General features: G+C 45.4%; 1 protein-coding gene across 3 annotated transcripts in view; it reads left to right on the forward strand.

The window, feature by feature from the left end:
* The window catches only part of LOC148027453 (ARM repeat superfamily protein), a 58,842-nt gene that overhangs the window by 16,538 nt on the left and 25,945 nt on the right, over window positions 1–16,359 (forward strand). For 2 of the 3 annotated variants that reach the window (XM_087689148.1, XM_087689146.1), the window contains exons 2-4: window positions 2,022–2,159; window positions 13,337–13,534; window positions 13,644–13,713. In XM_087689148.1, coding sequence (XP_087545274.1) covers window positions 2,022–2,159; window positions 13,337–13,534; window positions 13,644–13,713 — 406 coding nt within the window. The remainder of the gene's footprint in view (window positions 1–2,021; window positions 2,160–13,336; window positions 13,535–13,643; window positions 13,714–16,359) is intronic. The other variant, XM_087689147.1, reaches the window with a different exon arrangement.

Below are 16,359 nucleotides of genomic sequence, written 5' to 3' on the forward strand. Positions count from 1 at the left end.
ACCATCGGAAACAACTCTTCCCATTCGAGAGTCTTTGATCGCCTTGAAGCAATCAAGGTGAAATAAAATGTACTAAATAAGGGTGGCAATTGTGATAGAAGAGTTATCGTCACGTCCTTGAAGGTAATCACCTTTTGTGTGTTGTTGACGTGCATTTGCAATTACCAAAGCTTATTGACATGCTCTTGCATAGAAGAAGACTTGTTGGGACTCAAAGTCCTCATTCAAACTCCAACCGTATCTCTTGAGCCACGGTCAAGTGCTTGATGTGAACAATGATGTCTAGAGTGCGAGAGAGAGAGAGAGAGAGAGAGAGAGAGAGAGAGGAAAGAATGGATGCGGGCATTCAATTTGTCCCAATGTCAATTTGGCTTTCCCATTTGTAGAAAGCTTAGAGGCATCATGTGATGTAGGATGGTCTATAGCCTCGGTCTGCCAAATCATAGGACTCCAGTATGGTAAGCATCATTATGCACCAAATGCGGTAATTTTTCCATCGAGCTTTTGATTTGAAGAGCTAGCAACGTGAGGACTTTATGGTCCATAATAGCTTGAAACTCTGTGTCAAGTTTGGTAGACATTGTAAATAGAATAACTTGCATAAAAACAAGGGCAGCCCCCTTTGACTTCGTGGACAGTGCTAGTGGGCTTCCTTTGCTCGTCCTCAAAGAGTTTCACTTGTTGGAGGTGATGAAAACTTAAAATCTGCTCCACAAGCCTGAAAATGCAGCCTTTTCTCCTTCACCAACAATAAAAACTTGCAAAAAACAGCAACTTCGCTCCTTTTTTGTACTTCACCTGTTCGCCTCAGCCTCCAAACGCTGAAAACACAAACTTATATTGCGAAGAATCCTCCCAATCAGGTCTGCTCATGATCGGTTAGCCCTTCTACACTGCTTTGATACCGTGTCGGAGTGCAGTTAATGTGGAAGCTTATGGACAATGCTGAAAGACAATGAGCATGAGAGAAGAGGGAGAGAGAAAAGAGAGGAAAGCAGAAATCTGCAGTTGATGAATGCTGAAATGAAGAAGGCAGATATACAAATAGGTTGTTGAAGTATTTCCTCAAGTCGCTCTCTCTCTCCACCACCTGGAATGACAAGCGATGAGGGCAGGCAGCCAATTGGCTATAAATAGCAAAAAATGGGCCAAATAGATAACGAGGACAGCCAGCAAACTGGCCGTGACCTGCAGGAAAAAGGTTGTTGACTGCTGAATAAAATTAATCAATAATCAGCGATCTGCCTCTTGATTGCCACGTGGCACTTGTGCCTGCCTGATTCCTATCCGACCTGCGTGGTAAATGGTGATTGCAACTTGGTGACTGCTGAAATGTCCAAAACTGATAGGAAAGTGCGCATGTGCCCAAGAGAATTGACTGTACCAAGTGCAGCCTGAGAATGCTAGTCCAAGGACGACTAATCTCTAACAAAAGGTAGCCAAAAGCTTCTGTACATAAAAGGCCCCTCTTTTGTACGAAATTGTATGAATACATATAGTACGGTACTGTATGGATCATACTTTGTGGATCGGTCCGCACACTGTGTGGGACCACCATGCGTGAGATCCTTATTGGGACAGCTGGCATTTGAAATGAGAAGAATGGTAGGGGAGCACGATTTGGGCAATTCAAGAAAAGAGAAACCTTATTTCACCAAACTCTATGGTTTAATATAAATTCCACTGCTATTTTGAAATTTGTAATAATGAATTGTATTTAATTCATTTTTAATGTTTGTCAGTATGTATAAATTTGAGTTAATTGGTATTGGAACTACTTATTTGTTCACATTGTATTCAGCAATATGTGATCTTTACAAGGTTTGATTTTGTACCCTCTAAATTTTTTTCTGACATTCAACATGATTAAAAGCATTCTTGCATTGTGTGCATCACAATGTAGCTTTTTTAGAGTATTCTCTGTCATACAGCTCATGTAGAACAGGATTATGTGTATTTTAACTTCCATGTTCTAGTGCATGTAATAGAGTTGTTGAAATCAGGGGCTTCCAATGTTGCAGGTGAAGAAAGCAGCTGTAGATATTGTCCAAGGTTTGACTGGTACTGAAGAAGGTCTGAAGACCCTTGCAAGCAGAGCCAGTACACTTTGTCGCCCATTGTTGCGTGAACTATTATCTAAGCAGGTGTCTATTCATCATGTATGCTTTTGCCTGTTTGGAATCATCGAGTGATAATGATATTATTTAAGAAATCACAGTTCTTTCCTTGAGTCAGTCAGATTATCAAATGCACCGCTTCATGCATTACGCTTTTTACATCTGAAAGGGAAAATTTCCAAAATTTGCAGGTTGCCATGAGGGTGAACTTCAAGTATTAGTCTTGCCAAGGCTTGTGCTTGCCACAACATGACACCTTTCCAAACTTGCATTGGATAGCTGCATACAGACGCTTTCTTAGTAGGCTTGCGCATGGAAGTGACACCCTGTCAAATACGAAGGAGTCCAATGAGGCCACCTCTTGTAGGCAACATTTGACATAGTAAAACCCCAAGGCCAATGGAAACGTAGTCAAACTGCAAGATATCGATGGTGCTTGGTGTGAGTTGTTCTACACTTAAGATACACCCAGCATGCCTGGCAGCTGGTAGAGACGCCATGGTGATTTACATGTTTTTGTGGTTCATGTCCTCTTGGGAACGCTCCTGTGCAGTATCCTGCTCTAGGGAAGGTTGTCTGTTGTGGCCAGCATCTTGGTTTTGTGCTTTCAAAAGATGAACACAAGATTTTTGGGAGCATTTTCAAGACAATACATCAAAGTATAAGGTTTTTTTTTAGTCAAAAGGAGTTGACAGAAAAGCAAGTGATATGGATAAGCTATTCTGGACCTGGGTGCTGCCTGTTTCACCCCAGTCATTTCTTAGATAGGCCCAGACTGAGGACACATGGTCTTTACTAGGTGAACGAATCACAAGCAGCAGTGGGCAGTGGGCTGGTTCATGGGCAAGCTGGGTGAATTTGAGCGACTGACTAGTCAGAAATTAGAATGCAGGCTACTGGTTGGATGACTAGGTGAGGTCTGATAAAGGGTCAGTGATTGCCTCCTTTTTCCATAACCAAATTATCAGTCTTTGCCATTGTCTCCTCGACTTCCGTAGCGATTTCTCACATCAGAAGTGCCAAATTTACTGAGATCATGGTTTTGTCAGCAGTCATGTGTGTTATGTATGGTCATCTCCTGCCTGTGAGAGGATATTAGGAGCTCTAACAGTGTATTTCCACGCCAGTTTATTTGTCCCAGACATTTTAGGTGGAGGCCTTTCCCAGAATTTCACTCCAGGCAGCCTGCTTCCCTCATTTAAGGGCAGGCATTTATTGCCTAGGGCAGGACGGATTGTATTAGGCAGATGGACAGCAGTCAATGCAGTGCATTTTGCATTTTTAGGCATTTATGGTGGTCTGACCTGCATTGAATGCTGGTAGGCCAGTTTCAGCATTTATTGCTAATTATGGCTGCCTGCCCCTCCACTATCAGACATTCAGTTCTTCTTGTGCCGGCCCTCCTCGTCATTCTGTTCCTCATCCTCCTGCCTCCATGTGGCACCTTCACCGACATTCTCATCTGCGTGCAGGGGCTGACTGAGACCAGCCTTGTATCTTTCAGATTTCTGTCAGTTTTGTATCTTCAGTTCACTGCATTCCTTTTGTCTCCTTCTTCTCTTTCACTTCGTGTTCATTGTTCCTTTCCACTTCACACACTCACATGGTGTGAAGGTCTTTCCACAGTGTGAACAGTTGGGGTAGCCTTTGAGCCTCCCCTCTGTATTTGTATTTGAGTTAGACGATGATTTTTATTTCTTGGACTTTTTTACTGTCCTTTACTGGATGATGATGCCACAAAAGCTTGGCTCTGTGCATTGGTTCCGTGAGAATCTATCTGCTCGATGTGCATCTTGCTCTATCAACATAGGGACAAGTTTCTCCTAAGCGATAGTATCTGGTGTGCAAGAGGTGAGAAGACTCATATAGAAGATGCCATACTTTGGTGATGGGAGATGTGATAGAAGTGTGACAACAAGGTCTTCTGAAGCCACAATCTTCCTTGGAGATGCAAGCTCATCTTGAATCTCCTCTGTCTAGTTGATATGGTTCTTCGTTATAGGGGAATTCATGATAGAAATTTGTCGTAGGTTCAACTTGAGGCTCATCCAATCCCCGAATGTCCAAACGTGATACAAGGATGCCAATTGGGTTTAGACCTCTGCGATGGTGACTGAAATAGTGCCGATGTGACAGCCCCCTGACAAATGCACGATGCTAATGCCTCTTGTTGACTGTCGGTGTCGCTTCTGCTTCTACCGCATGTGGCACAGCCTGTCATCCTCTAGCTTAGTTGCATCCTCTAGCTTAGTTGCCTCTGCTTCTTTTGTGTGACATCTTGCAGCCCGTCATCTCCCAGCCAGGTTGCCCACCATCTTGACCTTGCACGACATATTTGCTCCTTATTACTACCCACCCACTCACCCCTTGCACACCATTGCTACTTGCCCCCCTTAGTCCTGCCTTTCACCACTCCATGCTTGCCACTAGTCCTTGATCACGGTCCTACTCATCCCCTTTGCTCGATCACCACCATCGACCATTCCCACCCTACTTGTCCCACCATCACCCAATTGGCCCATTGCCATTGCTACCTTCATGCAATTGATCCCAACCCAACCCCACACCCACCCTACCCCACGGGCCACCACACACCCCCGGCCCCGCCTTAGGTGCTTGCTTCCATCCAAGTTGCGGTCACATGATACACACGGATACATTTTCAGCTTCTTCATCCACTCTTGCAGCTTTTGTTAGGTTTCTTGCCCAAGCTGTGTCCATCCATTTAGAACGGCACAACCTCCCTTAGGCCATGCAGCCACCACAATAGAGTTCGGCACTAGCTCACCAGATGGCACTAATATCTTAGACACATGGAGCTAGCAAGTCACACCAGGCTGCAGCTAGTCCTCCACTACCACTCATTCATTTATTTATATCATTCATTCATTTACTTTAGAGTTCACTTTTTTTCTGTGATTGCATTTTTGTATTTTTGTTTGTTATTGTGTTTTAGTCATGTGTGTACATTCTGTGTCTTTTCCTTGCAAATCCTAGTATATCTTCACATGGTGGCAGAGTTGGTGCTCTTCTAAAGAGTGTCTTGCAACTATTATGGAGGCTTGGCTTGTGCAAGATACATGGGCAATACATAACTAATTCACAATGTCTTAAGACTCCTTCCTCTTGGGAAGCTATAATGCTTTCTCCGGTTTCTCCATCACTGAAGGCCTTGAGGAGATATTATTGCCTCAACGAGAATGACAACACATCGCTTTCTTCATCTTTATGAGCCGTAGGGCTCGTGACGGAAGCAGAGGTACAACAAATTCATGAGAAGAATGTCTTTAGATAGTGAGATGGGGTCAAGTAGGGATGATACCTCTCAATCTGAAAATTCACAAAGTGTTGGGGAAAAATGCAATGCCTAATCTTGGGACAGGCTAAGAGGATAGGCAAGAAGGTGATAATGTTGGTTTAGACCAAAATATGGGTCCTTCTAGGCCGATAGAGGTTGATTAATCAACAAGAGGAAGAGATTTGATGACCAGAACCCCTTAGAGCTGGGCAACAAAGGCAAGAGGAAATTGTCTTCAAGAGCTTTGGGACGGCAACATTGAAGGAAGAGCCAATATTGTAGCATGATGTTCCAAATGTAAGTAGTGAGCATAAGCAAATGATGCCAGTGGGACGATTGATGCATATTCAAGGCTAACTTGGAAGTGCCAATCCAATGCTTTTTGGATAGTAGTGCATGCACGCAATGATGGGGCAGCCATGGTACTTTGGTGGTGGACTAGTTTCCGTGCTATGGCCCAGTTAGGGACTGCATATAGAGATGTATGGCATAATTCCTTATGGTATGCAGCAACCAATGTGTGGTGTGCAAGGCCCAATGTATGCGGGTACGACTGGGTAATATGCATAATCTCATGTATAGCAATGTTGGCATGATGTTGGGGCACAAAGTGGCAAGTTTGGCAGTGCATATATGCAGCCCATTGTGTTTGGAAATAGTGGTATTAATGCTGGTCATGCAAATGCTCCATATAGTGCTAGTCATGAGAAAAAAATGCAGCTAGTAATGCTCGCATGAGGGAAATGCAGCTATATTGCATGCAATGTATGGGAAAATGTATTTTGGTATGGTTCGTAGTATGCAAATTCCCATGCACAGTCACATTGTGTTAGACAGATCATAGCCTGCACAGTCAGTCGGACTGCCACGTGGCAGTCCGACTGTCAGCAGCCCAGTCGGCTGCATTTAATGCAGCCGACTTATTCAGGCTGCGCCCTATTTTCTGGCGCCCCATTTCAGGCAGTTTTTCGACTATTTATAGTCGATGTTTCCAGCAGTCTGGTCATTCATTCTCTGTCGCAGATTACAGACCGGTGCCGTGCAGATCTCTGTCTCTGTTCGCAGATTTCTGACAGCAGACAGTGCAGACTGCAGCAGACTTCGAGGTGGACAGCAGGTCGCATCGTCGAGGTGGAGACACGCAGTCCAGCGCACTGCGCCCGTGTATATCTTTGTATTCAGCATTCTTTATACAGCAGATCTTCAGTGTACACTGTCTCTTTCTCTCCCTTCTCTCTCTGCGTTCTCTCTCTCTCAGTCCTACGCTTCCGCACCACTGCACTCTGACATGGTATCAGAGCAGTGTTTGAGGGCTGACTGAGCGCAGAATCAACCTGAAGAGGAGTTTCCATCGCGACACAAATTTGCGTTTTTTGCGTTTAAGGGCAGACAGGAGGGCTGCGCCTTGGAACAAGGCTGAAACGAGTGTGGGCGCACAGGAAAGGAGTACAGGTGGTGGATTTGCTGCTGTTTACTGCTGTTTGTCGCGGAGAAAGTTTGAGTTTTCAACCTAAAAGTGCAGGTTTTGCTTTTTCATCGCCTCCGGCGGGTGAAGGAGCTTCGGGACGCTGAAGAGCCTTAGCAGGCTGAGTTTACTCAGTCAGAGGGGGCTGCTTTTGCGTTTGAGAAGGCATTGCAGGTAAAGATGTCTACAGAGATGGACTTGGAGTTCCAGGCGATTATGGACCGGAAGGTGCCTGTCCTACCGGCTCTTCCTACAGATCAGAAGCTCGACGGCGACAACTACCGCATTTGGCGCGTTATGATGTTGGCCATTCTGGAGTCCTATGATTTGGCGGAGTTGGTACAGGAAGATATTGACCGGCCCTCGGTAAGAGATGAGTCCAAACTCTCTTCCGATGCTCGTACGGAGTTGGCCAGGGCCCAGTCTCATTGGGACAAACTGAATGCCAGGATTCGATCCTTTCTCTTTCTATCATGCACTACAGCCGTGATCGCTCACATCGAGCACTTGACGGTGGCTCGTGAGATATGGCTGGAGCTTGATCAAATGTACAATCGGATGACCCTGATGAAGAGGGTTTCTGTGGAGGTTCAGATGCGGACCTTGTCCGTCAATAAGTCTTCTTCGCTAAGGGAACACATTAACAAGCTAAGGCAGCTACAGATGCAGGTTCAGAATGCGGGGAAGCCGATCTCCTCCGAAGACATGGCGATTACACTCTTGTCCCAGTTGCCGCCACGATTCGGTACATTTTACTCTGCCCTTATTGCTTCAGGGCGCGAGTCTACTCTTCGCTGGGAGGAGTTGGTTCCTATGGTCTTGGACCAAGAGGAACAGTTAAAGGGACAGAATGCTTCCAAGACGGAGGCGTTGACAGGTCAAGCCTCTCAGAAGAAGGGGAAGGACCAAAAGAAGAAGAAGGGGGATAACAAGTCCAAGAAGGACAAGGAGAAGGACAAGGACAAAGACTCCACATGCCATATTTGTGGAAAGACTGGCCATTGGAAGAAGGATTGCCCTGACAAAGACTCGAAGGACACCAAGAAGAAGGACACCAAGGATTCTGGAGCGGTGGCTGCACCCTCATCAGCTGCATTTCTACATTTAGTTGTCATTGAGGACGCTTCTCCGAATGCTTCTGATGCTGCGATGGCGGCTTCCCAATCTCGAGAGTGGATTATTGATAGTGGTGCCTCACGGCACATGACTCCTTCATCAGATGGTGTTGCCCAGCTGCGACCTTCGCGTGGGCAGGTTCTCATTGGAGACAGCTCTTCTGTTTCTATTGCAGGTCGGGGTAAGATGCAGCTTATTCCGGATGGACGAGGTGGCACCCATACTTCAGAGGTTTTGCATGTACCAGGATTGGGGTACCATCTCCTTTCAGTCCATAAGATTTGTTCCCTTGGTCTTCTGGTGGAGTTTGACAGTTCTACAGTGCGAGTCCTTGATCATGAGTCGAGGAAGGTTCTATCATGTGGATATGAGGAGAACGGCATTTACAAACTGAAGTCTTCCACTGCCCTCTCTACTCTTCTTCTTACCTCACAGTCACAGTCTGAATTATGGCATGCTAGGTTTGGTCACCTGAACTATGACTATCTTCGGAAGGCGTCACGGGGACAGCTTGTTCGAGGGTTGCCGGATATAGTGGTGAGCCAGCAGCCATGTGTCTCCTGCATACGGGGGAAACAGCATAGAGATGCCATTCCCCACACCGCTTCTAGGCGGTCTACTTCACCGATGGAGTTAGTATCTACGGATCTATGTGGCCCTATGAGGAATGAGTCCCTGCGTGGGAGCTCGTACTTCATGCTGATCGTGGATGACTATAGCAGGATGACATGGGCCTATTTTTTGGCACTAAAATCAGAAGCTTTCTCGCACTTCAAGGATTGGCTTCTCTTTGAGGAGAACCGATCAGGCCGGAAGTTGAAGACCTTGCGATCCGACAAGGGAGGTGAATTTGTCTCTAATGAATTTGCTCGGTTTTGTGCAGATAGAGGAATTCACCAGGAGTTTGCCAATACGAATACTCCACAAGAAAATGGTATTCTCGAACGGAAGAACCGCAGTGTGATCGAGATAGCGCGCACCATGATGGAGCACCGACAGACCCCCCAGGTTCTGTGGGCTGAGGCTGTGGCTACTGCAGTCCACATCCTTAATCGATCTCCTACTTCGGCCGTGGAAGGGATGACTCCATTTGAGGCGTATTTTGGATCGAAGCCAGATGTTTCTTACTTTCGGGTCTTTGGGTGTGATGCCTATGTTCACATTCCCAAAGGTCACCGTGACAAATTCGAAGCGGCTTCCCGCAAACAGGTATTTGTTGGCTACAGCTCCCAGTCCCAAGGCTACCGACTCTTTGATCCCGTCAAGCGGGATGTATATACTAGCCGTGATGTGCGGTTTGTGGAGGTTCCGGCTTCTTCAACGGGGGAGGAGCATCCCGTTCTTGGAGATCCAGGGGAGAGTTTGGCTCCTTCTACAGTTCCACTGGAGCCTGTGCCGTTTGATTATGATTCTGTTTCTGACACAGAGTCTACTGTTCCACCGGATCCTTCTGAGGAGTTACCACCGGTGGACATTCCAGAGTCTTCTACTGATGGAGAACGACGAGGGGAGGTTCGGCCTCCTCCTCGCTGGGCCCGTGACACACTCCGTGATTCAGGGATCGAGGGGGTTCCTGAGGAGTGGGGACCGCAGGATGGTCCGCGGCGGTCACGGAGGCACCAGGCGCATTCTTCGGAGCTTGTTTGCTCCAATTATTGTTTGATGTCCCGAGTTATGCAGGATCGAGAGCCCACCTCCGTGAAGGAGGCTTTACAGTCCGCCCCATGGAAGAAAGCTATGGAAGCTGAGTTGGAGGCTATTGAGAGGAATGGCACTTGGTCACTTGTGCCACGTCCCCCGAAGAAGAAGGTGATTGGAGTCAAGTGGGTCTTCAAGACCAAATATCTCAGTGATGGTACTTTGGATAAGCACAAGGCTCGCCTTGTTGCTAAGGGTTTTGCCCAGCGCCCAGGGATTGACTGTCATGACACCTTTGCCCCTACAGCTCGTATGGCAACCATTAGAGCTGTTCTTGCTTTGGCTGGCCATAGGAGATGGCCTGTTTATCAGCTGGATGTGAAGTCGGCCTTCCTGAATGGTGATTTGAAGGAGGAGATCTACGTTGAGCAGCCTCCTGGCTTTGGTTCTTCAGATGGGAAAGTCTACAGGTTGAAGAAGGCCCTGTATGGTCTCAAGCAGGCCCCGCGAGCTTGGAACGAGAAGATTGATTCGTTCCTCCAGACTCAGTTGGGATATCGGCGGTCCAAGGCCGATCCGCAGCTGTATGTTCACACTTCCGAGGATGGTTGTGTGCTGTTTGTATTATATGTTGATGATTTGATTGTCACAGGTGATGATGCACAGCAGGTCCAGGAGACAAAGTCAGCTTTACATCGGACGTTCGAGATGACGGATTTGGGGCTACTCCATTTCTTTTTAGGACATGAGATTTTTCAGTCTCAGAGGGGGATCTTTCTCTCCCAACAGAGATATGTACAGGAGCTCTTGGTGACTTTTGAGATGGATGATTGTCGGGCCCTCTCTACTCCTATGGATCCGAACTGGAAGGCCACTTCCCACTCAGCTTCTCCTTTGGGGGATGCTTCCCGCTATCGACAGTTGATAGGGTCTTTGATTTGGCTTCTCAACACCAGGGTTGATCTATGTTTTGCTGTTGGGCTCTTGGCAGGGTTCATGAGTGAACCTAAGACGGTGCATTGGCAGGCTGCTCAGAGGATACTTCGGTATCTGAGGGGGACGTCTGATTTGGGGATTCATTACCCCGCAGGGACAGATGGGTCAGATCTTGTACTTGCAGGTTGGAGCGACTCGGATTGGGCCGGTGACGTGGACCACAGGCGGTCTACAACAGGTTACTGCTTTACTTTGGGTGCAGGTGTTATTTCTTGGAGTAGCAAGAAGCAGCCCACGGTAGCCCTTTCGTCTACTGAGGCGGAGTATCGGGCCGCGTCTTCCACCACATGCGAGGTTGTGTGGCTTCGGAGACTGTTGGAGGAGCTTGGGTGCCCCCAGACTCGTCCTACATTGCTGCGATGTGACAATGAGAGTTGCATTGCCTTGGCAAGGAATCCTGTTTTTCATGCCCGGACGAAGCACATTGAGATCCAGTACCACTTCATCCGAGAAAAGCTTCTAGATGAGACCATCACTGTGGAGTATTGCAAGACGGAGGATAATCTTGCGGATTTGTTTACGAAGGCGCTTCCTCAGGCTCTACTTCGGCAACATTCCAGATCCCTCAGGCTTCTGCCCTGTCCAGGCTCTGAGAGGGGGTGTTAGACAGATCATAGCCTGCACAGTCAGTCGGACTGTGCAGTCGGACTGCCACGTGGCAGTCCGACTGTCAGCAGCCCAGTCGGCTGCATTTAATGCAGCCGACTTATTCAGGCTGCGCCCTATTTTCTGGCGCCCCATTTCAGGCAGTTTTTCGACTATTTATAGTCGATGTTTCCAGCAGTCTGGTCATTCATTCTCTGTCGCAGATTACAGACCGGTGCCGTGCAGATCTCTGTCTCTGTTCGCAGATTTCTGACAGCAGACAGTGCAGACTGCAGCAGACTTCGAGGTGGACAGCAGGTCGCATCGTCGAGGTGGAGACACGCAGTCCAGCGCACTGCGCCCGTGTATATCTTTGTATTCAGCATTCTTTATACAGCAGATCTTCAGTGTACACTGTCTCTTTCTCTCCCTTCTCTCTCTGCGTTCTCTCTCTCTCAGTCTTACGCTTCCGCACCGCTGCACTCTGACACATTGCAATGGTCCAAAGTATGTAAACAAGAATGTTTTCTAATGCATCATCAAAATCAATAGAGATTTACTTAAAAATTATGTAATTTTTTGCATTGTATATTATGTATTAAGACCCCAATTACTTGTGATCCATTATTTATATTAAGATTTATGATAATTATTTGTATTTAATACACCACAATCCATTGTCAGTTATTTTACTTATCAGTACAACTTGAATGGTTTAAATGCTTGCCTTTTTTTCATGGGACTCATCCATCTTTCTATTGCTAAGTTTGATGTTTCATCCTCCTTTTATGGTATTGCCATTTTTGTAATGTCAAGTTCATTTTTTCAATAGCCTTTTAATGCTAAGTTTCATGCACTTGCATTTTAGTTAGCCCCATGCCCTATATAATTTGGTCCACAATTTGATGGCCCTTAACGTTGGAAGTACATGCAATTTCATGTTGTATTTTACATGAGATTGTTAAAAAAGCAATTTTCATTTAGTGATTTCTTTCACTAATAGAAATGAAACTTTTAGGATTTTAAAATTTAAGACTTAACTAATCTGTGGCTTAAGTTTTACAGTATACTAACCTTTGAGTTCTATGCCTATGATCAATAGCTTAAGTCTTAAAAACATAGGAACCTTTGAGTTCTATGCCTACACTTCATGTTACATGCCTTGCGACTCACATAAGGTGGGGTAAGAAACTTTACTTTGTTTGATAAACATAAAGTGTATGTTGCTTGGTCTTTGATTTATATATTGCCCAAATGTTGGAGTGGATTAGCCCTTTCTTTTGCTTCTCATAATATTTTCAAGCATTATTTCTTATTTCTATGGCAACAAAATGTTGCTTACAAGTTACAATTGTTTCTAATTTTCTTTTTCATTGTGTTCTTTGAAAAAGGCAGGCCTTTCGATAATTCTTATCACTCATTTACTCTTAGTTTGCAAGTGAGATCCACAATAGTGGTGTTGAGCTTGACCAGAAATAATTTTCCTTGTTCTTGACATTGATATGGGTGTAAATAATTGTGGAGTTATTGGAAGATTCAAGATGTTCCCACATATGAGGTGCCATAATTATCCAAAATATGTGAATTTCTTTTTTTGAACATATAATGGATTTGAGGCATCTTCAACCTATGGTCACTTGTTTGCCCTATCTGAAGGCTTCTTGAAGACAGTACATGCCCTTCATTTATTCACAAAGACGTGAAGTGTTTTGTGAAAATGGCATTGCTTGTTTATTCTTGTTTTCACACCAAACCAAATAACCCTTAATGCTCATCATAGCTACTAGGAATGAGGAATGGGAACGGGAAATGGCTTAGGAATGGGAAGGCCCCATTCCAGGAATGGGACATTAAAAAATAAAATAGAAGTAAGGCACTTATGTTTTTCATCATGCAACCTCAGTATGCCTGCAAATGACAAAAGCATAGTGCTCTTTCAAACATTTCAGTGTGCTAACCATCATTTTCTTCTAACTTTATACTGCATGCAAGGGTTATTGCACTGATTACTAAACTAAGTCTATGAAACTGTGGTTGAATCTTGTGTTAAGATGTGTTTATGGCTCAGAAGATGTGTAATATCGAACTCTGACAACTGATATGAAGATCTTTGATTTGAAGGAGCTTTCCCAACCAGCTGCAGAGGCTTTAGTGAATCTTTCTCAAGAGCCTGAGTTTTCTGAGGCAATCATTATATCTGGAGGTATAGAACAAGCGATGGATCTGCTAGGAAGACCAGGACAATCGATAAACAGGTTGTTGGTCATGTTGCTTGCCAATCTGACACAGTTAGAATCTGGAGCCAGACGCTTGCTACAGGTGAGGTTTAGGACTTCAGAGTGCATTTGGCTTACATTGTGGTTTGCATTAAGCCAAAGAATGATAGAAGGGATGTTTCAATAAATCCTATGTTTTCTGCAAGGTCTAGGAGTCAGACAAATTAGAAGGTCTGTTCGTGCGGAAGCTTGTGAGACTTTTTGTGAAGCCTTGTGAAGAAGGTGAATTTCTGTGGCTCTTTTAGTTCCTTTAGGAAGACAAGTCTGTCATTTATGGGAATTTTGAGCTGTGTTGTGGTGATCCTTCTTGTGATTAGAGAAATGGCAGCTGCTGTGTGATATAGTTGGTTGGAATTTGGATTGTAGATATGTTCAATAAACTGACACTTTGTAATAAATGGAGTTGTACTGGGTCCAGATAATCTCTTGTTAAAAAGTCTTAACATCAAGCTTTAAACTTTGTACCATTTATGTTTTTTGATTTGAACACGCGTCCTAAAAATTGGACTTGGGACTTGGATTCATTGTTTGACGTGACACACAACTTTGTAAATATCTGGACATTGAATTACACACGAGTATATACATACAGGGATAAAACTATTTGTATTTTGACATCACTACTTTGCTTCTCACATCCTTCTGGCATTTCTCCATTCTGTCAGCTTGTTTATTGTTCCAAAATCTATTGCACTTCATATTCCTAACATGATAAAGCTCTCTTTTAGCCTTGATTCTGAGAAAGATGCTGGATTACCTTCTTCTTCAGTGTTATGTTAGATGAGGATGTTTGGACATGGGATGTGAATGTCAAATTTAGTGACAATGTTGAATAAAAAGAAGTGGAACTTTGGTGCTTCCAGGTTGACTGCGCTACATTATACTGAATTATCTTTGGAGGACGAAAGAGAGGGAGGATGTTAGGTCAAAATTAATTCTCAATTATTGGTCCATGTATTCAGATCTTCTATAGCCCTAAAAAGGCAAAACTCAAAAAGTTCTTCACACTGCCCAACTCTATTTAAAAGGAGCCAATGGAAGCCTCTCTTCATCCCACTTATTCCATTTTTATAAAATCTTCATCGCCAGCCTTCAATGACCACTATGTTGCCATGCTCTGCCTGCTCTATCAGTAGAACTAGCCACCTGTGGTTGATGCTCTAGTGATCAACCTTGTTTCCCTGGTGAATGTCTCTGCTATTGCATGCTGCTGTTCCTGCATCATGGACATCTCCTATAGCCTGCCACATCACTAGATCTGTATTGGTGGCTGTCCCAGATAGCCATGTTGTTTTACTTCCCTAAAATACAGCTCCAATTGGCTGCCATATCATCATCACTCCAGCTAAAGACACCTGTGTTTTGATGTCATTTTCTGCTGCATAGCTGATAGGTTCATCTCACACTGATTTCACGTGCACTCAGGTATACATGCAGTCGGATACTTGGGTACTGGGTGGCTGTTCTGCTTGGGATCCATTGGAGTACATCACACTCCTCCCGATGATTCGTGGCATCACCAACTCCTCCAGCACCCCCACAACCCTAGATGCTGTGCTGTGGATGCTTTTGTGTTTGGTTTGAACCTTCTCTTCTGCTCTGGCTACATTGCAGTTGGGCTTTCTCTGCTCCTTGAGCATACATTCATTTGCACCTTGCTTGCTCCTTCACTTTCGTATCTTTTCATTTTGCTTCATCTGAGCATGTATTTGTTAGTCTTGTTGTTTGTACAGTCTGTGCACTCTATTAACCCTAGTGCCACTTATGGTTTTAGATTCCAAATCCTCACTGAGGAGGGGTAAGCTGCACAGCTCTTTTTCTTCTCTTTTACCTTGTTTTGATGGCATCCCAAATTGTTTTGGACTTGTAAGAGACAGCCACCAATTCTTCTCTCACTTTGGAGCTGAATCTGCAAGCCAGGATCTATTGATCATACCTACTGCTATGTCAACACTCCATTCTTGCACAACTACCCTCCACCCTTGCTCACCATCATCTATCCTTATCGCCAAGAGAACCTGCTGCTGCTCAAGCCTCTACCATTGTCAAGGTTGCTGTTTCAGACTGTTTGCTGCTGCTGGAGGCTGTCTTCTACTGCGTTTGGCAGCCCTAGACCTGCTACCATAGTCTCTGATTGATGTGGTGCCATTGCTGCTTCCTGGAAGGCTGCCATTACCTGTGTTTTGACTCCAGGAGGTTTGCTTCTTGCGTTCCAGCCTTGGTGGTCTGCCACTGCTGCGTGTGGGATCAGGTACAATGCACTCTTGGAGTTGGTGTTTGTGTCTGAGTCCATCAGCTCACCTCATCCCAGATCCTTGGAGGCCCTTTTTTGTGAGAGAGAGAGAGAGAGAGAGAGAGAGAGAGAGAGAGAGAGAGATGACCTGTGGACTGAGAGGCCTGCACGCAGAGGGAGAAAGTGTGCAAGACCTGCAGGCAGAGCACAGTCCATACGCAGCATGTGAACAGCTAGGTGAGCAGTCCTTCAGATAAGCACAAGCCCAGTACCAGTTTGCATGGACAAGTGCCGAATAAACCTGTGCAGAGACCTGCAACAGGGCCCAGACCTGGTCTGCTTAACCTGTCCTTCATCTGCATACTGGTGCAGCCTCCTTCCGGTCATTCTGAGCACATTTTGGAACAACAGGTGGGACAGTCGTCATAACTCAGCAGTGCAGTGGCAGTCCTGTGGTGCTGCTGATCAGCAGTGGGTGTATGCAGATCATACTTTCAAATAAACACCTGTGTCCTCACCGGAGTGATTGATCAGGGCTAAGGTGGCTGACCCTGTCACCATGCCTGAGCTCAATACAACTTTCATTGATCAGGTCATGGATGCCTTGGGACTGGACTCTGAGGGACAGATGAAAT

Source organism: Lygodium microphyllum, chromosome 12 (assembly GCF_053477565.2).
Source record: "Lygodium microphyllum isolate KBCC chromosome 12, Lygodium_microphyllum_v1.1.10, whole genome shotgun sequence".
In the NCBI taxonomy this organism is placed as follows: domain Eukaryota; kingdom Viridiplantae; phylum Streptophyta; class Polypodiopsida; order Schizaeales; family Lygodiaceae; genus Lygodium; species Lygodium microphyllum.